The sequence below is a fragment of the Delphinapterus leucas genome, chromosome 1 (genome assembly GCF_059928025.1).
Source record: "Delphinapterus leucas isolate spDelLeu-1000000601 "Yukka" chromosome 1, BTC_Dleu_Yukka2, whole genome shotgun sequence".
NCBI classification, from domain to species: Eukaryota; Metazoa; Chordata; class Mammalia; order Artiodactyla; family Monodontidae; genus Delphinapterus; species Delphinapterus leucas.
Window position 1 is genome coordinate 179,019,232 of NC_143129.1, and position 24,400 is coordinate 179,043,631.

The 24,400-nt window shown below is 50.2% G+C and overlaps 1 protein-coding gene across 8 annotated transcripts in view; it reads right to left on the minus strand.

The window, feature by feature from the left end:
- Positions 1–347: 347 nt before the first annotated feature.
- The window catches only part of TMEM51 (transmembrane protein 51), a 45,921-nt gene continuing 21,868 nt past the window's right edge, over positions 348–24,400 (minus strand). For 5 of the 8 annotated variants that reach the window (XM_089900832.1, XM_022598507.3, XM_089900824.1 and 2 more), the window contains 3 exons: positions 8,124–8,198; positions 3,598–4,129; positions 348–1,490 (listed from right to left, as the gene is read on the minus strand). In XM_089900832.1, the coding sequence (XP_089756958.1) occupies positions 1,082–1,490; positions 3,598–3,935 (747 nt within the window). In that variant the 5' untranslated portion in view covers positions 3,936–4,129; positions 8,124–8,198 and the 3' untranslated portion in view covers positions 348–1,081. Of the gene's footprint in view, positions 1,491–3,597; positions 4,130–7,347; positions 7,454–8,123; positions 8,199–24,400 lie in introns of all 8 variants that reach the window. The other 3 variants (XM_022598508.3, XM_089900810.1, XM_089900842.1) reach the window with 2 other exon arrangements.

Consider the following 24,400-nt stretch of genomic DNA (forward strand, 5'->3'; position numbering starts at 1 on the left):
CAGGTCCTCATTCAAAGTCTGAAAAAGCCCTTTCCACTAAGCGGTACACTAGAGTGTTGAAGAACTCAGGCCCTGGAGGCCTAGGTTCAAATCCCAGCTCTGTCATTTCCTAGCGGTGTGACATGGGGCCCTTTAATTAACCTGATTCTTCGTGAACTAACCCACAGGAAGTAATACCTGGCTTGGGTACAGCTGAAAATAGGATAAATGTGTGAGGTGTTTAGCACAGCGCCTGGCATATACTAAGTGTTCAGGATATATTAGCTAGTATTATTCTCATCAGTGAGATTTCTCCCTAAGCAAGTCAGTATTGGAAGAACTGCTAAAGTAATTCAGCACCAAATGTGTGACATATAAAATATTTTATTACAAAAAGCTCAGTTGCAAGGCATTTTAGAAGGAACGGAGCATCCCAGACGGCTTTCCTTTTTCTGCCATTACACAGGAGAGACTAGGAAAGTCTACCAATTCAAACTAGGATCTTATGCATCCTCAGGCTTTGGGCCCTCAGAAGAACTGACGGCATCAGGGGGTCTGAGAACCCCACCTGGGTCTCACCCCAGGGTAATCATCCAGCCTCTCATTCGGCTTAATTCACAAAACGGGCCCATGTCCTTTCTATAAAGCGGGTCATCTTTCCTACCCACAGTTCAGGGTACCAGGGAAAAAGCGAAGGCATAACTTGTCTTCTTTTGGAAACAAAACAGTCCTAGTGGAAGCAAAACAGAACCACAATCTAAACCAGTTGCTAGGTATCCTTTCCTAATTGGAATGAGGAGTGTCATCACTGGCGATTCAGAGTCGCGGAAGGACAAGGGGGGAAGATGCCGGTGCCATCCCTTGATGGGGTCACAGCATCACGAGATCCGAAGCAGCAGCTCTTTCCGATGCACCTACTATGTGAGGTCCTGGGGGCTGCAGCGTCGCTCCTGAATCCCAGAACCCCTCACCCCCCGGCCCCGTCCAAATTGCTAAGTACACACCGGGCCCCTCCGCTTCTCAACGGTGGCTGAGTGGCTTCATTCGGGATCTGTTGGCGTGGAGGTTGAGTGACAGGAGGGAACACGCCCGGGAGGGGTCGTCAGTCCGGGGGCCGGGAGTTGGGGGCCTTCTCTTGGACCTCATCATACTGTGGTGGGGGAGTCAGAGGCTCGATGGACGGAGGAGGCACATTTTTGTCTGGCAGGTTGATCCTAAAGTCTTTGAGGTGAAGCTTTTCGGATTTTATCCTTCGAACTTTCAGCGGCTTCAGGCGTTTGGCCAACTTGGAGTTCTGCCTGTCGGGGGGGTTCCCCGGGCTGGTCTCCACGTCAGCCCTGGTTGTGGTGGGGCTTGTCTCATCCAGCCCCGTCAAGGACTCGTAGGAGGGGAGAGAGATGCTCATCCTGGGGTTCTGGTCCGGTTCCCTTGCTTCCGAGTAGTTTGTGCTCATCACTTCCTCATAGCTGGGGACGTAGTACCTTGAGGAGGCCTCCTCCTCCTCCTCTTGGCTGCAACACACCAAGCACAGACACGGGAGTGTTAGCCTGCGCTCAAGTCATTTAAAATCACAAATAGATGGACTCCAAATCCCATGTTGCCACTGGGACCACGTATGCCAGCCTTGTAAACAACAAATGTGTCCAAGAAGTAATAAGAGCTAACACTTCAACTGTTGGCTATGAGCCAGGCACTGTCCCAAGTACATATGAACCGATGTCATCTTCCTAATGACACTATGGGTTAGGTTCTATTAGTATACCCATTTTACAGATGGGGAAATGGATACATTGAGGTTAAGTGACTTGGTCATACCTTTAAGAAGTGGCAGGGCAGGAAATGAATGCCACATCCTCAACTACTACACCATATCATCTGGGAGTTAACCTCCCTTGCCTTTTAGCCTCACACTTAATAGCATGCTGGGTGGGCTATTCCGATGCCCAGCTGGGCATCCTTTGACCAAAGACAACATAAACATGCATGAAACAGCTGCAAATTTGAAGCAAAATGGTTGTCCCTGGGTAGAGAAGGAATATCTGGAATGTAAAATTTACATGTATCTCGAATTATTCTGTAATTTTGTCTTCCACGTTCACCATTAGACTCAAAGGATAGGTCAGGTCCTCAGCCTTAGTCTCATTTGACTGTTGAAAGAGAAAACCAGAAGGTCAGGGCAGTTTTTACATGTTTATAGGGAGTAATGCCAATAGCCATTTTCCAGCACCCTACACTTGAACCTGTATAGGGGATAATGGCCAACACCAGAAACCTCACTGTTTGCCTGGGCTTTCCTCTCATCTCCTTTAGGAATGAACTTGTGAGCTCACAGCCAGGGTGCGTAATGATGGGTGACTGATTTCCTTCTTTGTTCTTTTCTCTATTTCCCAAGTTTTCTAGAATATGCCTGATTATCTTTTACTCTCAGAAAATCGGTTTAAGTTTTCCAAAAGAAAAACAACTCCCGTCCCACTATAGAGATAAGACAGTCTTACTGAAAATTCAAACGACACAGAAAAATCTAATGAAGAAGATAAAAACATCCGAAATTGTTCCACCCAGAGACAATCACTGTTAACATTCTGTCGTATACCTTTCCAGATCTTTCTCTAATTCCATAGCCGCAACATTTGATGTGATGAAAACCTTTCCTAACATGCTGTGTTATATACAACCTCCTTTCCTTCATGTGGTGGATACGGACCCACATTAGCAAATATAGATCAGTGATGGCTGTGTAGGACTCCACTGAACGGGCACGTCATACTTCAGCTCGACTGATGGATATTAGGTTGTCACCTGTCTTTGCTGTTCTCAGCAATGCTCTGATAAACATATGAGCACAAAACCCTTTGCACTTGTGCGATCGTCTCCCAAAGATAAGCTCTTAGGAAGAGAACTGATAGATGCACACATCTTTAATATGGCCTCTTACTGTGAACGCCCCTTCAGTAAGGTTATGTCAATCAACACTCCGGTCAGCAACCTACTTCCCTACAAACCTCCAAACCCGGAGGCAGTCCGTCTGGGCCAATATGAAAGCCAAGGAATTACGATGCCTTTTGTTGGTTGTCTGCATTTCCTGACTAATGAGGTTGAACATCTACGGTGTGAATATCTATGAAATGCTTGTTTGTGTCCTTTGTCCATTTTCCTACTGATGTGTTCCTCTTTCATATTCATTTGTAAGGGCTCTTTTTATACTAGGGATATCAACCTTTATCATATGTTCCCCAATTTACCACTTATCTTTTAAATCTGTTCGTGGCATTTTGGGTCAAAGAGAACACTACTTCCCAACCTGTTCAACCTGAAGCATAAACACACAGGACATTGGGGTAAATGGACAAGCTTCCTGTGTGCAGGCTCTGGCCACCCCGGGAGCCATGCAGAACCCCTGGAGGTGTCAAAATCTTGACACACCTGTAATGCATTCAAGCCACATTATTTGGGAAACTTTGGGACCGAAGGACAAAGGTATCGGTAAAATGATAAACTGTTTTACAGAAGCGTTAATGGGAGGAAGCCTCCTCGACTAAAATGTTCTCGTCATTGTTGAGCCCTGCACGTGTGGGTGTGCATGTCCATCTCCCGTCCGGGGCGGGTGGCCAGCCTCACCTGTCTTCCTCGTGGGCGTGAGGCTCGACCCCCGGGTGCTGGATGTGCGCCAGCTCCTCAGCGTGCCGCTGCTTCCTCTTGTCACGGATACTCAGGCAGATGGACAGGAGTAGCAGCATTACCCCGGCCCCGACCAGCACGTAGGCTACGGAGAAGGTCTTGCTCTTGAGAATGCCGCTCCCTATCTCCGTCTTGTTCCCCTGAGCGGTTGGCTTTTCGGTAGCGCTGAACCCGGGGACGAGGTTCCACATGGCCATGATGACCCCGAGGACCAGCATCCCCAGGCCAATGGCAGTCAGTGCGTAGTGCGAGCCGTTGGCCTTGGACTGGGCCATCATGCCAGCGGGAGCGGGGCAAGGCCCGGGTTCAAAGGAAGAAAATAAATAAAAAACGGCAGCAGCAGCAACAAAAACCCCGTAAACGCCTTGCGCTAAATCCCTAGCGCCACGCTGAAAAAACAGCAACCAGACTCTCAAGAGATGGTTTCAAGCAAATGTGAGGCATCCCGTGTGGACAGCTGCGGCTGGGAGGTCTGGAAGGAAAGCAGAGAGAGGAGAGGGGAAAATCAGTGCTGGTTCCAAGTGCTCTGGTGGACACAGCGGCTGTGCTCCTGGAGGTGGGGAGAAGCGGGACTGAGTCACAGGCTCTCGCTGGGCTCGCCTCTGATGCATTCCAGAGGTCTTACGTGCTCCTATTCCTTCTGTGGTCCGCCTACCCCCACCCAAAAAGGAAAAGCGCGACCTTTCCCTGCAAGAGGCCGGAAAGGTCAGAGCTGCAGGCGGTTCAAACATTTTGTGGGATTTAATGAAGTGCAATAAAATCTCACCTCTTACCGGGTATGGCGAGGAGAGCGAATGACGGCATGCCTGAGCCATGATCAATGGTTGTGACAGAATCGCCTGGCTGACCGGCATCGGTCAGTGATACGACCCGGTCCAACAGCCGACTGCGGACCCTCACCACCCTCAATGGCTCCCTACTTCCCGCGGCACAAAATCCAGGCTCCTTGGAATCACGCTCATGGCGGCTCAACCTGGCCCTGCCTCTCCCACTCACGCCCTTCCTCGCCCTCCTTCGCAAACCCCCTCCGGCATTTCTGCCCTTCTCTGATCGCCGGGGCTCAGCTGCCCTTCTGTGTGTCCCGCAAGCCACCAGCAACTACCGTGGCAAGTCTCTCTCTTTCCGTGACCACGTTTTTCACTCTGCTCCTGGGACGTAACAGGGCCCCCCCCCAAAATGTCTGCTGAATCAAACGAATGAAATGAACAGAGGCCGGACGAAGCTGTCCCGCAAGACACGCTTCTTTTCAGCCACACGGAGTTTTGCTTTTCTTAAACGGGCAGAAGCCTGCACATCCTTCATCTTAGCTGCTGTGCCCAGCTGGATGAGAAACCCTCTCCCGTGAAGCAGCTCAGAGACCTTGTGCTAAAGGCAGCGGTCAGCCATCCTGGGAGTCCGTAACCATTTGCTGGCTGGGAGAGGGAGCCAGATCAGCCCGTGACTTGAAGAGTTGAGGGTAGAGCACTTTCAGGGGGCGGGGGGACCAGCGAGCAAGGCTCCTGGCTAATTACTCCTCAATTACGTTATTCCTGCCTAAGCAACTTTTGCAGAACAGTAAAACTTTACAGCTGTTTCGATGGGCAAGGTCCTGTTTGCCGTTCTGCATTCTTTCCGCTCCTTGCGAAAGGACGGCTAACCAGGCCACGTGAAAGCCGATGCTGCCGAGATATTTTCTCATCAAGCACTGGGCTCCATCTGAAACTGGCCACTTTGTTCAAAAATACTCTAAAAATAATTGGGATAACATCCTCTATCGGCTTGAAGTCAGTTCCTTCTCTTTTTTTTTCCCACTCAACAAATATTTCTTGTGCGTCTGCTAAGCAGTGTTAGGTGCTGGAGAAATACTGGTGAGCAAGTTAAGAATTAGGGGGGCTTCCAGGTCAGCAGGAAAACAGTCTACAGGGAATAACAAAGTGGGAAGAAAGGAACTGTGGCACTAGGCAGCTGGGTGTCTTAAGTCAGGCTGGAGGGCATATGGAAAGTCTCTGTGAGAGAAGCCCCACTTCACATAATAGGATCTGCATCTGCCCCTGAATGCATTGGGCACGTGTGTGTACATACATGCACACCCATGCATGCGTGCTGGTATATGACCATGCACATGTATGCATACAGAGCACTGAACAGGGAGCCCTGACTCCATCCTTATTGATTTTCCCCCAGGGCTGGTTGGGGCCGCGGGTGGTGAGAGGGGCAGCTCTGGCCTTTGTAGGCGCCTCTGCCCTTCATCCTGGGATTTCCCTGCCCAGATTTTGTTAAGCAACTGTCCGTTCCTGCTGGAGACATTTGCAGCCAGACCAGCTGGGAACAGTCTACGGTATACACAAGGCTGTGTGTTTCTCACATCACTCACAGCCAGCGAAGGGAAGGAGGGGTTTGGCAGCCCTAGGAATGCATAGGTCCTGCCAAATGGTTTGGAGACAAGGCCAGACTTGGAGGGCTCCGTGGTGGAGAAGTGCAGCCCGAGCCTCGTGCTGGAAGCAGGAGAGATGAAGAAACCATTTACTGAGCACCTGCTCAGGGCCGGACAGGCAGGCTTCGTTCCCAGGAGGCTGACAGCCTGTTTATTAAACCAGCGATGGGGCCATGTTATCTCCCCCTGCTTCCTCTTCTCATTAATTCTCAATTCAAGCTTTGCCTTATGCTGTCACGTGAGTAAAACAGGTCCCCGATGAGAGACACGGGCAGAGATGAACATGTCAGAATTAACACATTTTTGGCCTGTTAAATTGTCAATGACTGAAAACAGGCACTAATACTCAGTGTGGGTGAGGGTGTCGGGATGGGCAATTTCATACAATGTTGCTGGATGGCAAGTTTTGGCATTCGTGGATCAAAAGTTTCAAAAATGTTTATACCCTTAGGCTCCATTTAATTCCCACTTCTAAGAATTATGCACAGGGCAAGGATATTCATCATAGCTTTATAGTAGCGAGAAACTAGAAACTACTTAAACAGCCAATAATCTGGATTTGGTTAAATAAAATACGGCGCGTGCACTTATTCAATTATGGCCTCAGAGCAGCTAATGATACGTTTTAAAGTCAAACAAGAGTATGTTCACTGTGACCCTAATTTTAATAAAACTCCATACATGGGTCTGTATATATGAATATACAGGGGAATGGGCCGAATGATCCTACTTATGTTAAAATAAATAACAGACAATATATTTTCCTGTACGCAAACATGTACGTAAAATCCCAGAAAAGGGGCACATTCCAAACTTGTGCCAAAGATTGCTTCTGGGGATGGAGGGGGCTTGGGAAGTGTAACTTTTACTCTATTTCTGTATTTTGAATTTTCTACAACCAGAATGTGTTGTCACAAGGCGACATAGCTTGGTAGTTAAGTGTGAGCTTTGGAACGAGGCTGCCTGGACTCTGATCCTCAGTCTGTACCTTCCCAGATGAGTGACCTTGGACAAGTTACTTAACCTCTCTGTGCCTCAGTTTCCACAACTGTAAGATGGAGATAAAAGCTCTCTAGGACGCACCTCACAGGGGAGTTGTGATACATAAAAAAGTAAATAGGCCTAAAGTACCTAGAATAGTATGTGACCAGCACACGGTAAATTCTTACAGAAAGGTTTGTTATTTAATATTATTTAAAGCCTGCATTCTCAATGGGGTGAGATCAACCACAAGGGGGAAACAACTGGCTCTTGGGGATGGTGCAAAATAATCTTACCTGTTACAATAGTCAGTGGTCCTCCAGATCCCCAGCATGTCGGGCATGACAATTTCATGGGGCGGGGGTTGGGAGAGCATTACAAAAAGAAGGTCTAAAAAGACTCCTCCGGGAAGGAACGATAGTCGGGGAAGAAAAGGTTGAGAGACACCAATGAATGTATTATATTAAATTTCAAAACACTCAAATTATACAAACCATGATGTTTATAGTTATTTTCTCTGTGTGCTGGGATTAGAATGATTTTTCTTTTCTTTTTCTTTCTGGGAGGATAAGAATTGGAAAACACAGAAATGTGTTGCTTTTCTAATAAGAAAATGAAATAAAGGTGTTTTTTGGGGGGGTTCATGGCAGGGTTATGTGTCCAATGGTAGCTTAAAACTGTTCGTCATTTCCACCCTCCCTCTGGAGACCAGATCTCGACAGTTCACTGGGGGTGTGGAGACCCAGTTCCCTGAGGTGCAGCTGGAAGCTATTTATCTTGTTTCTGGCTTGTTGACCCACGTTATATTTAGCATGGTGTTCTTTCCCTTCCAAAAATAATGGAAAGAAGCTAATTTTGTGCTTAGAGGATTTGGACCACATAGTTTCCAAGATGTCCCTAAAACAGAGGAGCCTTGGTGAACAGCCTGGGGTCCCAGCTCAGCCGGACTCACCTCTGGACCCAGGAGTTGGATCCATCATGGCTCAGGTTCAAGGCAGCCCTAAGGGATAAGTGAGTGATCCTGTATCTGGGTTTTCAAGAAAACGGTGAACCAGTTAAGAGAGGCACCTACCTGTTGTTACCTAGGGAGCCTCCAGGCAGGCCTGACAACAACTCTTCATGCTAAAATCTTGAGTTAAGGATCCACCTGTAAAAAATCAGAAATGCAGCTTTCTAAGTAGGCTGTGAGCATGTCAATTTGAGGTACTGCTGGGGGAGGCACGTGTTTGCTTTTTGGAGGGAAGGTATATGCAAAAAAGATTCAAGATTCTGTACCAAGAGTGGGGCTGCAGAAGGATGCTGATATGGCGGCTACACTAATAAAATCTTTCCATGGTTTTCTCCATCTTACACAAGTGCTCCTGAGAGTAAAAGGAGGAGAAACACTCCCCAGGTCATGTTATGAGGAATCTGTAATCTTGACCCCCAAAGCGACAAGGCAGGAGAGGAAAATGACAGGTCAATTTGATCTGCTAGCACAGAAACAAAAATCCTAAACAAAATATCACCTAATGGAATCCAACATTTTTAAAAAAGGTTTATTTACCCCAAGGGTGTAGAGTTGATTCAACATTAGAAAATCGAATAATGTCATGTCCCAGGAGAAAGGATAAACCACGACAGCAGCTGACTATGCAGTTATAGCCCAGTGGAGTACTACACAGCAGAGAAAATGAATAAACTGCAGCTACATGCACCAGCGTGGCCCATTCTGACACATGTGAGGTTGAACAGGAAAGCAAATTGCAGAAGAACACACACAGCATGATTCTATAATAGTTATATGAAGTTCAAAACCAGGCAATGTATTGCTTTATCTTTGTAATTATTAGGAAGAAAGGCAAAATTATAAACTAAAATTTAGGATAACAGTTATCTCCCTGGAGGAGTGAGAAATGGTGCTGGGGAGGAAGAGTGAAGGGTACAAGGATGTTTATTAAATTATTTCTTAAACGTCACATATATCTTATATATACTCTTTTGACTGGCTGGAATATTTTGCAATAGGAGATTCTGAAAGTCCGTCAATGTCTTTCCATAACTCTTAGCATAAACTCTGAGCTCCTCTGCTGTGGCCTTCAAATCCCACCAGACTAGACTGGGCTCCTGCCTCTCTCATATCTTATCTCTTGGCTCACCAACCCTCTGTGGCTTCCTGTCTGTTTCTAGTCACACTAAGCATACCCTGCCCCAGGGCCTTTGCACTTACTTTTCCTGATACCCGAAACTTTTCCACCTGTCTCTTTTGTTTGTCCACTTCTTTACTACTTCTGCCTCTCAGCTCAAATGCCACGTCCTCAGTGAGGATTTCCTTGACCACACTACAAATAATGTCCCCTCTCTCACCCAGCTACTCTCAAGCCCCATGCTTCGGTCCCTATGACATTCCGTCTCATGGATGGATGACATTAACTCAGTCTATGATCGTCTCGTTTTGCTTTCCTGTTGCTTCCTTGTCTCCCCCACTGGAGCGTAAACTCCCTGAAAGTAAGTTCTCGTCTGCCTTGTTCACCTCTGTATGCCCAGCACCCAGCACAGTGTGCCAAGACCATACCAGCTGCTTAATAACTATTTGTAGGAAGAATGAATGACTATCCAGCAAGTTAAAAAGTTTAACTGATGTCCCATATCAATTAGGGGAAATGCCTAGTCCAAGGCTGGCACCGAGGAGGAGAGGATTAGATAGAGCTAATTTTCAGGATACCCAAATCTTGTGTCTGTATGCAAATGATTTGCCAGCAACATGGGAAAGGCACCCAGGTTAAATGGGACTTCCATTCTGACCCGAGATGGTGACTCTATCAATATTCCCTGGTGGGGTTTGAGGTTTCAGCTGGTCCCTGGTCTTCCCAGCATGTAGGTAAGCACCCAGAGCTTTGTTCCTCCAACCTGGGCAGCTGCTGTCTTTCTTCCCGTACATCTTTGACCAAGTAGAGCCAGAGCCAGGGATTTCCCTGGGGACAGGGGAGGGGCTGTGCCCTGGGGAGAGTAGTCACAGCTCTGACATCTGAGTGCTCACCAGGCTGAGCTGGGGGTGGGGCGTTGGGGGTGGTCATTATCACCAGTCCACACTTGGATTAGAGTCTCTCTATATAGACATAGAGACAATATGAAGACAATGATTTAAAGAAAATCAAACGATAGAAGACAGCAGTGCTCTGGCTGAAACAGCACAGGGTTCCAAGTGTTGATGGGCAAGCCTTCCCTTGCCCCGCGTCTCGCCGAATCCCAGCAATTCTCTGGAACACAGTTTAGAAACCTGGGCTCTGATCTAGACCCTCACGTGGCCTTTGAGCTCTGCCCTGTGGCCCCGGAAGGCACAGTTCCAGAAGCGTCCAGCCTGGCCAGCTTTAGGGGGAGGAGATTCTCGGCAGTCGGAGGTGTCTGGCAGCACAACCGGCCCCCGTGACAAAGAGGCTCCTTGACCATTCTCCCCGAGCCCCAAACTCTTCCTGCCAAGCTGCATAATTGGGAAAGGGATCCCCAGCTCCATTCGCAGGAACCAGGCTGTGCTACATTCCCATCACAAAGGAAGAATTCAGTGGGGCCCTTTGGCCAAGTTTCAGCTCACAATCACTTTTGTCACCAAGTTCCAGTCCCATGCCACAGGGAAGGGGTGGGGGCCGGACGAAAGGCTCTGAGCCACCGCTGCCGATGCCCCTGTCCCACCGGGGAGTTTCAGGCTACCTCCCCAAGAGCCAAGGTCAAGGGGTGTCGGGTTCCTATTCTTTTAGAACAGGTTCTTGTAGACTGTGCACTCAGGAAAACCCGAAAAGCATTGTGCAAATGAGTCCTAAAGGTAGAGGAGAGAGGAGGGCTGCCTGAGCCAGAGAGCGCTGATGGGAAAAAGAAAAAGAAAGGGTATTGAGTAAGCTGCGAGGCAGAGTAATGATAATAATAGGAACAGTTCAAGAAGGAATCAGGCACCCTTTCTAAAGGCATCCAATCCTCACAGATGCCCTTCAAAGATGATTAGCCCCACTATATCTGAGTCTCCGAGAGGTTAAGTAATTTGCCCTGGGTCACACAGCTGTAAGCTGCAGATTCAAATTTCACCATCAAATCTAGCTGACTTGGAAGCCCACCTCCTTTCCCTTGCACCACACCAGCCCCCTGTGGGCCACTCCCTGGGTGGGGCACACAGGCCAGAAATGGGCAACACACAGTTCACCCCTGGAGATACTTCATCACCAGAGCATGAGGGGTAACATATGTGCATTTCTTGTAAAATGACTTTTTAAAGAATTTGTTTCCAACAATTCCTGGGTCCCTACCGTGTGCCAGGGGCTTTGGGGGATACACAGATGTGTGAGACTACCTTTACAGTCCAGCAGGAAGACAGGTGATTCTTTCTTATAGAAGGGAAGTGAACATCAGGTAAGAGGGAACGTGCGTTGGATGCCGACTCAGTGCCAGGCCCTCTGTTGAGCTCTTTCCATGCATAATCATTTAATAGTTATTAGTTCTACCTAGGACACTGAGGTTCAGAGAGGCAAAGTGACTGGTCCAAGGTCACACAGCTAGGCAGGGGTAAGATATGTCTGATTTTAAAGCCCATGCTTTGCACCACTAAGCACTAAAACGGGGTACGTAAAATGAGCCTACAGAGAGAGCGACCAATTCACTTTGAAGGGGGCAGGAAGGAGGAGGCTAAAGCAGCAGCTGTGTAGGACCTGGAGGCATCTGTAACCTTTCCTTGGGCGGAGTTTGGGGGCAGGAGGAGATAAGGTGTCCCGTCCCGTGGGAAGGGTTCAGCCTGGGAAAGTGCACAGAGATGGGGGAGCAGACACCTCCCAGGATGCACCACTTCTTGCAGAGAAAAGAGGCAGCTTCCCCTCCTCAGTATAAGACATCAGTGAATTTTATAAGACCTGACGTCTCCAGTCTCCTTGCTAATCCATGAAGTGTTGGTGAAATTAAGGAAGGAAATTAAGGAAGGCAAATTCAAGTCTGAAGACTCCAGGAGCCATAAACAGAAGGAGCAAGTTAACAAACCAGGTATCTTTTCTTCGGGAGCTTGACACGGTATCTTTCTCTAAGCAAGTGGCTGGCGTGTGACCCTACTTACAGGGCTGGCGCTGGGCACCCAGTCTCGAGGGCTCCAGCCACACTCAATATTTCTCGGGAAATGTGACATCTCTATGTGTTCCCTGCCAGGATGGAGTCTGAGAGCTCCTGTCACCATCAAAGCGAGTCTGACACCCTGATCCTTCTCCAGGCTCTAGGGATGAGCCACCAATGGCCTCCCGCTCTGGTAAGCAGGGCCGAGTACAGGCTCTGACCACGCAACCCGGCCGCCCCGACCCCAGCCCCAGCCCCCCGTCAGCGACTGTGAAATATCTGCTCCTGCTTCCTGGACACTGCCTGTGTGCCGGGCTCACGCTAAGCGCTCTGCACGGGTTAGCACCTTTTTTCTGCCCAACAACCATATGAGGAGGTCCCCAACTTTGTCCATGTTATCACTTAATACACTGAGGCACAGAGAGGTTGAGAAACTTGCCCAGGTCTCACGGCTTAGAGGTGGTGGCCCCGAGCACAGTCTCCCCGTTCAGAACTTCCTCATCCTCGGAACAACAAAAAACCAGCCTTTCAGCCAAGCTTGATTAACTCAGATCAAGGCAGGACAGCATCCCTGTTACTAAGGGCTGGCTCCACGGTCCCGCCACTGAGGCGACCCTCTGGGCACGCGGATGAAGTTAAGCGAGATGTCACGGCCGACCTGTGACCAGGAGCACAGACGCCTGAGGCTCAGCTCCGAGCCTGGGGAGGCGGGAGGACCGGGGACCTGGTGGGGAGAGACTGGAGTGCGGAGCACATCTCACCTCGCTGCCCCCGGTCAGGGTACTGGCTGCCGGCCAGGCTCGTGTGAACCTGGGCACCGTCTGGACACACCATTTGTCCTTGTGCAGTGGGCCGTTTTGGACACCAACTTGATTCGTTTGGTTTATCCTTCTCAAGAGGCATTTTGAAGCACAAAGTACAGGAGGGCAGAGGGGAGAACTTCTAAAATCGGGGACTAACGGAGGTTGACTGCAAAGGTCAACTCCACTCACCACGTGGTGGGCTCCGGACCAGAGGCTGCGTCCGTATCTCAGCTCTGCTACTTAATTGTTACCTAGAAGGGTGAATTCTTACCTCTCTCAGCCTGTCACCTCATCTGTAAGAGGGGAATGATACTGGGATCTACCTCACCGGGCTGTTAGGCGTTAGGAGCTCCAAGTTTTGAGTTACAGGTACTTAATTCATGCACTCAACAAACTAGTCACTGAGCACCCACCATGTGCCAGGGCCCGCTCAAGTGCTGGGGACAGAGGAATGAATAAAACAGACAGAAGCTTTGTCTCGCAGAGCCCACAGACCACCAGCCTAACAGAGAAAAGGCTATAGGATGTTGGCTGGTGATCCAAGCTAGAGGAAAGCTGTGATGCTGGGCTGGGCAGGAGGGAGAGCTGGCGGTGCCAATTTAAAATCTGGCGGGCAGGGGGACTTCGCTGGCCGTCCAGTGGTTAGGACTCTGAACTTCCACAGCAGGGGGCATGGGTTCGATCTCTGGTTGGGGAACGAAGATCCCTCACGCTGCATGGGTGGCCAAAAAATAAAAATAAATAAAAAATAAAATAAAATCTGGTGGTCAGGGAACACAGTCACTGGGTAAGGGATATCTGAGCAAAGACTGGAAGGAGGTGAGGGCTCCAAGGAAGCATGTGGGAGATCTGGGAGAAGGGCACTTCCTACAGAGGGACCCACAGAACGAAGGCCCTGAGCCGGGGGCCTGCCTGACAGTTTCCAAGGACAGTAAAGATGATGTATTAATGAGTGAAGGCATTAAGGGCCTTCTCCCAGTGCCTGGCAGAGAACGACTGCTCTAATGACACGTCAGCTGTCATTTACACACCTGTGGGGGCAGGTGAGAGGCCATCCACATTTAAAGAGGCCCAGAACGCATGGGTCGCTAATTCAAGGCCATTTAAGTTGGGGACGGAGAAGAATCCGGGGTCCACTTCAGGGCTATTTGTGACTCACCACCCTGTGTTTCTCAGAATTTGGGAAAAGGCATGTGGGAGGCTGAATAATAGCCCCCAAAGATATGCAGATCTTAATGCCCAGAATTTGTGACTGTTACTTTATATGGCAAAAGGGACTTTCCAGATGTGATTACCTCAAGGGTCTTGAGGAGATTAGCTGGGATTATCCAGGTGGATCCAATTTAATTACAAGTGTCCTTATAAGGGGGAGGCAAAAAGTCAAAGGAGGAAGTAGGAAATGTGATGATGGTAGGAAGAGGCTGGCATGATGAGAGGAGAGGTCCCGAGCCGAGGAAAGCAGGCGGCCTCGAGAGCTGGGAGAGGCAAGCACTCGGATTCTCCCCTAGAGGCTCCAGAAGGAGCCAAGCCCCTCCGACACTGTGACTTTAGCCCACGAAACTGACTGCAAGAGAATAAATCTGTGTTGTTTTCAGACCCCAAGTTCGGGGTAGTTCCTTAGAGCAGCCACAGGAAGTGAATACTGGCAGCATTCGTGTTTATACCTTTCTATGGGCACCTGCCAACACTTGGACTGTTTGGTTACCCAATAGTCGGTTTAATCAGGCACAGTTCCTTAGTCTTGATAAAACCAATCTCTTGGTGAATTTTGCACCCATTCCTTGTGGGACCAGGTTGAAGGGAAGCTGGGCAACCCAGCGTCCCTTGACCTGGTTTACAGGTTAATCCGAGATTCCACTCTCGAGCCAAGTCTGCACCTGTTCTAACTCTGCTGGGATAGCAACTGTGATAAAGGCTAGCACTCTCAGCCTTGAATCAGCAGGCTCTTCTAGTGGCTCAAAGCTACAGTTCCTAAACCCTGGGGACAAAACAAGGCGGATGTCTATTTTATGTGGTCTTTATAGGAGGGGCTTTAAACCAAAACCAGGGGTGTGTAGAGGAGAGACAGACTTTGCAGAACCAAAGCCCTCCCCGTGCCCAGGCCTTTATCAGACTGGCCCTGATTCTGGAGACTAGGACACAGGCTGAGAAAGTTTATCCTGCCCATATCTGGACATTTTCTTTTTTAGCTACAGCAAACGCTGCCTCCATAGAAGTGGTTCCCAAACCTTCTGCCAAGAGCCCTTTGGGAACACAGCTGAGCTGTCCAAGACTCTCTCCACCCCCTCTTCTCCACTTTCCACCTGCAATTCCTACTTGAAGCATTTTAGCCAGAGCTGCTTTCTCCAGCCCCCTGGCCTCCGCCTGCTTCTGATTTTTAGGAAGTCACTTGTCACACTCAATTCTTTTTCCAACGGTTACATTTTGGAATTGTAGCCACACCCATGAACATTTCCTAAGCACTCACCAACTGCCAGGCACTGTGCTGGGTGCTTTCCATGCATTTTTTATTATTATTAATAATTCTGTTTATTATTTATAAAATTTAGTATATTTCACATATAAATATTCATTAATTAGCTATTATTACTATTTATTTAATATAATTATATTTTGATTTACTCTTTACTATCCTGTTTAAATTTCCCTAAAACCCTCATGAGGAAGTTTCTATAATGATCCCTGTTTCGCAGATGAGGAAACTGAAGTTCAGAGAAGTTAAGGCACCTACTCAAAGTCACACAGCGAATGGTACAGCAAAGGTTCAAACTGGATATGTCTGATTCCAGAGCTAGCATGCCCCACCACCCACTGCCTCCCGTCCCAGTCCCCACACTGCGATGGAGAGTCCCCTCTCCACGCCCCGGCTGCTGGAAGCCCTCCCTAGGCTGACCTCAGCCTCTGTGGTCAGAAGGTAGAATTCCTTGTTTTCCTTCCCCTCATTTCCCCTCCATAAGAACCAGCTTCCCCCGTGTGAGTTACTCAGTCCTCTGTAACCCTGATACTCATCTGGACAGACTTGTAAATAATTGACACCGATGTTTAATCATAAAACCAGAATCGAGGTTAAAATGGGGCAGCCTGCAGGAGAGGAGGAGAAAAACAGCTGAGGGAGGGGAGCTTGCTTTAGGGGGCTTGGGACCTCTTTCACATTGGGAGATAAAACAAGAACTACCCCTGGCCGAGAGCTTACTACCCCCATGGCATAGCCCATGCTTTCCAACATCTTCTCCCTTGTTGCTTCCAGCAGCCTGTGAGGGAAGTGCTGCTGTAACCCTCACTTTACAGAGAGGTCAAGGCACAGTCAATGCAAGGGTTGGAGTTAAATCCCTCTCTGTCCAGAGGTGATTAGAACAGACAGAATCGACCTCACAGGGCTGAGGAGTGAATGTTTTATCCACATTAAGTGTGCAGTGCTGGGTATACAGGAAGCGCCAAGACATGGTGCAGCAAGGGAAGGATGACATGTGGATTCCCCCAGCCCACACTCACCACCAGCCACTCATTCCCCCAGGTTTTAAAGTCTCCTAGGAACTGAAAAAGACTCATTCTGCTTTCTTTGCGACCAACAGGTGATACTGCAGTGGCCTCTTCTTCTACAGATGAGCCCCGACGGAACTGCTGCGGCACAAAACCATTTCTCAGGGGCCTCAGAGCGCACAGCTCGGCTGCCTCTCCTCTCTGCCATCCGATCTGTAAGTGCCAACCAGGACCCAGCTAAGTGCTGGGAAAGGGGTGACCTTTTCAGGGATGTGCCAGACACAGTTGGCTAAGGTGAGATGTCACCTGTAGGGCACAGCTCATCTCCAAGCATAGGTCACCTCCTGCGAGGAGATAACAACTCACTAGCCTGACACTCAGTAGGATGGCTTTGTTTTGCCTGCGTGTGGTTCCCAATATCCACTCTTCCCTTCCTCCATTGTTAAGAAAACTTCTGATGCTCAGTTTCCCGTGGCTTATCCAGCTTCTTGGGCAGCATTATCCAGCTTCTCGGGCAGCTGGCCGTGCCATGACTAAATTCTGGCCGACAGGATATAAACAGAAGTGAGTATCAGGGGAGAGGGTCATTCAGGAAGGGTTCTTAAATGGAAGGGACATGTCTTCCCCCCCGCCCCACCCCTTTCCTACTGGCTGTAATGCAGATATGATGGCTGGATCTCAGCAGCTATGCTGGAACATGAGGTAGACGATGGCAAAACAACAAGACAGAAGGGGTATGGGTTCTTGGTAATCACAGAGCTAGCCTCCCTGCCCTGGACTGCTGACCTCTGGACTCTGTTTACTTGGGAGAAAAACAAAGGTTTATTTTATTGAATTTACAGTTACTTAGGGCTTTTTACCACCTGAACCAGCCCAGACCTGGTGAATAGTAACAGTGAATTTATTTGTAAGACTCAGTATGGTCTTTCCGAGACAGCCAGAGCCAGAGGTGGGGAAAGAGGGGAGCCTGGGCAAAGAAGCCAAGAAGGGCTCCCCAGGCAGAGGAAAAGGTCCCCAGAAGGTACAGGGTTCAGAAGTTCCAGGAGGAGGTGTCGAACAAGGAGGCGCAGCAGTTAGTCTCAAGCACCCTAGACAAGTTCAGAGGATGCTGTTGTTCCTGCCCAGTGACCACTCCTAATCCTAGTGCAACAGCACTCTAGTTTTCCTTGGCCAGGGCCTCTCCACTCTCAGCCCAGGTGTCTGACCCAAACTCTGGCTCCACGGGTGGGCATATGCCCCAGGTCTGGCCAATCAGGGCATTGTATGCCCCTGGGATGGTTGCCCTGGGGAGGAAAGATAAAATGGAATAGGGGAGGGGAGAAAAAAAGAAAACGAAATAATAACAACAATAATAAAACAAGAGAGTGGCCCAGCAAGGGCCACAGATGACGATGTGGCACAAAGTAAGGGCTGGATTAACCCAACCTTCTGAGCTGAGGCCCAGCACCTCTGCCTACCACCCCACAAAGAAATGCTGGTTCCCCAGTTCCACAACAACCCAGCCGAGAGAAGCCACAGAGCTGAATGTGGCCAGCGTAATCCCAAGCTGATTGCGGTAGGCATGGACCGATGGCTGCTCGGCTCCACTGGGCGGTGCGAGTGACACCAATCACACCCAGGTGGCTGTTGGGATGGCCAGTGGGAATTCGCTGTATGCAAGGGCTGCACTGTCCAATACAATGGCCACTAGCCACGGGTGGCAAAGGAGCTCTTCAAGTGTGGCTGGTCTGCAGTGAGATGTGCTGTAGAAGTGTAAGATACACACCAGATTTCAAAGACTTAGAAAGAATAAGAATATCTCATTAACATTTTAAATTAATTCCATGCTGAAATGATCTATTTCAGATATACTGAGTTAAATAAAATATATTATTAAAATTAACTTAGCCTGTTTCTTTGTACCTTTTAAAAACATATGGTTCCCATTTAAAAGTTAAATTTAAAATTACATATGGGGCTCACATTCTATTTCTATTGGACAGGGCTGTTCTGAAATGTTAGCTCTCGAGGGTGGGAATTTCTGTCTGCTTTGTTTGCTGCTTTCTCTCAGTCCTGGAACGGGCCTGGTCCATGCAGGAGGAGCTGAATAAATGTTCACTGAGTGAATGCAAAGCATGACGGGGAATTCCCTGGGGATCCAGTGGCTAGGACTCGGCACTTTCCCTGCCGTGGGCCTGGATTTGATCCCTGGTCGAAGAACTAAGATCCTGCAAGCCACGTGGTGAGGCCAAGAAAAAAAAAAAAAACTTAAAAAAACAAAAGCATGACATAGTGGTATCAGGAAATTTAATAAATGAAAGAGTAGGAGACTTCCCTGGTGGTCCAGTGGTAAAGAATCCGCTTTCCAGTCCAGGGGACGCAGGTTCGATCCCTGGTCGGGAACTAAGATCCCACATGCCGCAGGGCAACGAAGCCCACGCACCACAACTAGAGAGCCCGCGTGTCGCAAACTACAGAGCCCACGTGCTCTGGAGCTCGCACACCACACCTACAGAGCCCACACACCCTGGAGCCCTTGCACCACAACTTAGGGAGAAGCCCGCATGCCACAATGAAGGTCCTGCGTGCCACAACAAAGACCCGACGCAGCCAAAAAAAATTTTTAAATAAATAAAATTAAAAAAAAATTAAATAAAAGAATGAGTAGCTGACCTAGTGGTGTCATGAAAAATATAGAGTCCGTTGGACCTTTGTTCAATTCGGTACACCCATCCCTGGCAATGCACTTCACCTCTGCAAGCCTCAGTTTCCACATTCGTAAAAGGGAGATGCTGCTTCTGAGGATCCAGTGATGGAACCAAGGCCAGGTCTGGCCCAGAATTGGAGACTGCTTGCTGCCCCCGCCATGCGTGTGGGAAACCTGGGAAAGTGAGAGGCTGGAGGGCTCTGCTGAGGAGCTGTTGCTATTTTGGGTGAGTGAACGATAAACCCAAGTGACGTGCCAGGTTGTGGCCTCCGGCAGCTGCTAAGAGGTGCCTCTACTGCTCCTGCTGCTGGAACCGCAGCCCGTTTCCCTGTCCAGACGGGCAGCAGCAGCTTGGAGACAGGCCCAGAGCTGGTGTCAGCAGTGACTGAGGACCAGGGGAGGCACCCTCCGTGGGCACGTGTCATGGCCCTGATTGACGAATCCCCAGGGTGACAGGACAGCTGTTTTCAGAGGCCTTCCCAGAGAAGAAATTAGTGGTGAAACATGCACCTGCATTTCAGATGGGCTCTGTGAGAACATGGAGGCCGGAGAAGGTGGAGAAAGTGGCTGCAGCGACACCCAGCAGGGGCTCCCAGGGCCAGGTGAGATGCTGGGGACCAGCGACTGCTCATCATCTGGCCGTCAACACAGATGAAAATCTGATGAACACCCGTGGACGCCCCCCGCCCCCGCCAAGAGGGGCTGTTAGTTTCCTGTTGCGGCTGCAATGCTGCAAGAAATGACCATAAATTTAGTGGCTTAAAGCAACACAAATTCATTCTCTTACAGCTCTGCAGGTCAGAGGTCTAAAATCAAGGTAGGAGCAGGGCTGCATTGCTTCTGGAGGGTTTAGGAGAGAATCCGTTTCCTCACCTGCTTCAGCTTCTAGAGGCCGCCTGCAATCCTCGGCCCCTCCTCTCCATCTCCCAACCTCCGCTTCTGTCGTCACATTTCCTTCTCTGACTCTGACCCTCCTGCCTCCCACTTACAAGCATTCTTGTGACTACATCATGCCCATCTGGATAATGTGGATCTGCAGAGGCCCTTTAACCATATAAAGTAACATATTCACAGGTTCTGGGATTAGGATGTGAATATCTTTTGGGAGGGGAGGGTCATTATTCATTGCTAATTTCATTATTCAGCATACCCCAAGGGCCCCCAGGCACACCCCTGCACATCAGGGGTTCACTGGCGTTCCACTGACTGTCTGCCAGGAAAAGCATCCCCACTCAGGTATCAGGAGCACCTGGATATAGACTAGGTGTGTCATTACAAATGGGGGCGAGGATTACATATTTTACAAGGGGGCCTTTTGTTTTCAGAAACCTGCATCTTTCAGTCATGATAAGAACAGCTAACACGCATTGAATGCTTACTCTGAGCCTGGATTATCTCATTTAATCTTTACAAACACGCTGCCACCGTCCCCGTGTTACAGATGCCCAGAGAGGTTACGTGACTTGCCCAAAGCCTCACGTTAATAAGTAGCAGAATGAGGCTGTGAACCAGATAGTCTGAGTCCAGAGTCCCCCTAAAATTCTGCCTCTCACCTGCCCCCAAGCCATGCTTTAAAGAATGAGTTTTTAAACATCTACACGCTGCTTCCATGAACACGGCAATCCTTTGTCTAATATCAGAATCAGAGATTTACTGATGACAGAGATGGAACGGATGTGTCCAGGACCACTCAGTGACAAAGATGCAAGTCAGTGTCTTAAGTAACCTGCTTAGAGCCAAGGGTCCAGGCTGAGTACTGACCCTGCACCTCTCCTGGCCTCGCTCAGCCCCTGAGACTGGGGGCTCATGGGGCTGCCTGAAGCCCCATCTCATGTGCAAGGACTCTGCCCCTCTCTGAGCTGCCACAGCACAGTGTTAGGGGTTGTGACCCAACACCCACACTCAGAGCCCTTCCTGGGCCCGAGCACCGAGCTGGACGCTCTCACACATCATCTTTGTAGCCCGAATCATCAAAGCTCTCTCTGGCTGCTGCCTCATCCCCACCGTAAGAGGAGGGAAGGGGGTCGAGGATGGAGAACAGTCAGAGACGACAGCCTCTGTCCAGATTCGAACCTGGATCATCTACCCGGAAGCCCCACAGTGGGTGTCACGGTCTCCAGTGCATCTGTGGGTGTTCCGGTCATGTCCCTTGTCCCCCTCAGGCCAGGAGCTACGCCCCATCATCTCTGCCCCACAAGGGGCCTGGACAACACAGGAGTTTATTAAATGTATGCAAGGTCTGGCCCTTAATCCACCTTGCAGGGTGTTTAGATCTGAAGATCAGCTGAGGAATCATGACTCCATGCGTTTTGGCACAGAACGTTATCACCGAAGCAAAGATAGCCAGAGCAGGTGAGGGTGATCAAGGGTTGCCTCTAGGCGGCTAGCAGGAAATAGAGGGCGGGAGAACCAGGCCTGTCCTTGAAAACGTTATCGCCAAGGTTATAATGTACATCTAGCAAACGGATACACACAGAGCAAGAAAGGAAGCAGGAAGGGAATGCACTGGAAGGGCATGTGGTGTCAGGGGACAGGCAGACATGCCCGAGGGGACTGCCGTCTGTGTCCTGTGGGCCAGGCACTGTGGCAGGCACCGAGATAGCCAGCAGCAGCAAAACGTCCTCAGCCTTGTACACCCAAGAGGGGCAAAAGAGAAGAAAAACTAGGAGACCTGACAGATTGGGGAGGGGGACAGGAAGGAAAAAAGAGGCACAAAAAACCCAAAGAAGGAGAGAAAAGTGAACAAAAATGGAATGGACACCATGAAAACATGGCAGGAGGAAGAAAGGAGAGGAGAGGCAGGAGTAATGAAGGTCTAGTCCCTGATGAGGCAGGGGAGTTGCCAGGACACTGCTGGGGGGCTGCGTGGTGGCGGGCACGGTGGGGGGGGTGATGGGGGAGGGGAGGGGTTGGGGGGATTCTTTGAAAGGAAAGGTGGATCTGGTGCTGGGCCTCACGCTCTCACTCCGCGGCGGCTGCCTCTCTGGTCAAATAGCCGGGCCTCTGCCGTGCTGGCTGTTGTCGCAGGGAACTGCCCAGCGCAGGGTTTGTGTGTACAGACACAGTCACGGAGAGCCCTAGAGCGGGGTCGCTGGGACCCACACTGGCCACCCTGCATTCATCGCGGCGGTTGCCCGAGCACAAAGGGGACAAGCGAGCTGCGCCCTGGGGAGTGGCCATGCTCCAGGAGGGCCACCTCCTGCTTGGCCCAGGCTGACCTCACACCTCACCTGCATACTGGCCACAGAGGCTTCCTCCATGGCCTCCCTGCCTCCCGGCCTCCCGGCCTGCCGTCTCTCCACTGCTTTCAGGGGGCTCTTTCCCAAAGGCAAATGTGATCACACCACCGGCGTCAAGACCCCTCCATGGCTCCCCAGGGCCCTCAGGATAAAGCCCTGCTCACAGGCCCCTGGCACCTGCCTGCCGCCCCCCTGGGGCCTGCCGATTTCCATGCAGTTCCCACGCACACTCTCATGGCATCCTCCCCACGACCCAATGTCCGCAGATAATGTAACTGAGGCTGGGAGAAGGCTCCGTGACCTCTGCAGTCTCCCACTGGCGGAGTCGCCGTCCTCCTCACCAGGGCTGGAAACCCTGCTCGTCCGTGACTCCTGGCTCTCCCTCGTCCAGGCCCGAGGCCCACCCACGAGTCCTGCTCTTCCTCCTTTTCTGTTTCCACTGCTGCCGCTGCGGGGTGAGCCCTCCCACCTCCCTGTGCCCACCTGGCTTCCTGCCCCAGCCTCGCCTTCCTGTCCAATTCCCCCAGCGTGCTCTTGCCGTTCTGAGCTCCAGGAAACAGCCTTTATCATTCTGTCTCTCGCCTGCTCAGAAGCTTTCAGGGGCGCCCCAGTGCCAAAGAGTCTAAGGCCGAACCCCTTAGCTCGGTGTTCAGGCTCTGCTCCAGCTGGGGGATCTGGGAAAACAGGTACAGAGGAGTCCCGGGGAGCCTTCCTAATGCACCCCTCCTCGCTAAGGTCCCCACCCCTCTCACTGGCCAGGCAGGAGGCCAAATCCCTCGGGGGGCTGGGGAGAGGGCTGGCCGATGGAGACCACAGCTGGATTCCAGCTGTGGGCGCCCTCAGTCCTGCCAGAACTGATCTCCCAGACCTGCCGCTCCTCCCTTGGGGTCCTACAGAGGCGGGGCCTCATTCTTTCCACTTGGGGGGCTCCTTGAGGCCTCGTAAAGGACAGGAGCATGGTGACGGAAGGAGGGCCCCCCCATGGCAGCACTGCAAACCTGAGGCTGCACTGAAACCGGACCTCCCCAAAGCTGTGAAAATGATGCCAAATCCTGCCCTCGGTTCGGCCCGTGAAAACAGATGAAACCAGTACTTCTCACACCTCGGAGTTCACAGACCAGTAATAATCCCTCCTGCTGTTTTGAGAAGACTGCCATTGGGTTGCTACCTTTCTCTTCCACTTAGTAAGGGCATCAAAGCCAAACAAACCCTGAACCGAAAGCATCCTGCCCTCTGCTACTGCCATCCTTCCAGAGCAGGAAGACCGACGTAACAGTAAAGATAGGAAGAGAGAACCTTGGAGTATAGGACACACTCTCAAAATGAAATCAATTCTGATTTCAGGGAAATTTAATACATTGTCTTTCGCCTTCTAATTTTGTTAAACTACGTCCCCTTTGTCCGCCACTGTAACCAGCCTCACATACGGACGCGTCCAAGAGAAAAAAAAAATCAGGAACACAAGCTGTCACTGTGCATTACATTGGAGATCTGAAATTAAAATCCCAGTAATTTAAGAAGAGACTATTATAAAAGGATTTTTTCCATTTACAAAAAGCCTTGGGCCTCAGTTTTCCCATCTGTGAAATAAGAGGTTGGGTGGAACTAGGTTATCCCAATGTGTCCTCTGGCACTGAAATCCTGGATTCCTTGAGTTAGTCCCAGTTAGAGCGGCTGCCTGCCTCACAATGTGTGGTTTTGGAGAAAAGAAAGACTATCACACTTTATAGAGGAATAAGGTTTAAGGCCACTTGCCCACCCCCCTCCCCTCCCCCTCCCTCCCTCCCGCTGGGTGTGACCTCCAGTGAGTGGGAACAGATGTGGCAAAACAATCAGATGCCCTCCTCCGTGTGCAGCTCAGCGCTCCCAGGTCCTGAGCATTTCCCTAGCACCCCTTCTGGGGTGAGACGGGATACAGGCAATCTGCGTACTGTATACGCACAGTGTATGGCCTGGACAGTTGGTCAGCAAATTGGTAACACTGGTTCTCTTTGGGTTGTAGGGCTGGGGTGAGAGGAGGGGGGTCTGCATGTCTGACTTTCTATGCCTCTACACCAGGGTCTCCCCACCTCGGCACCAT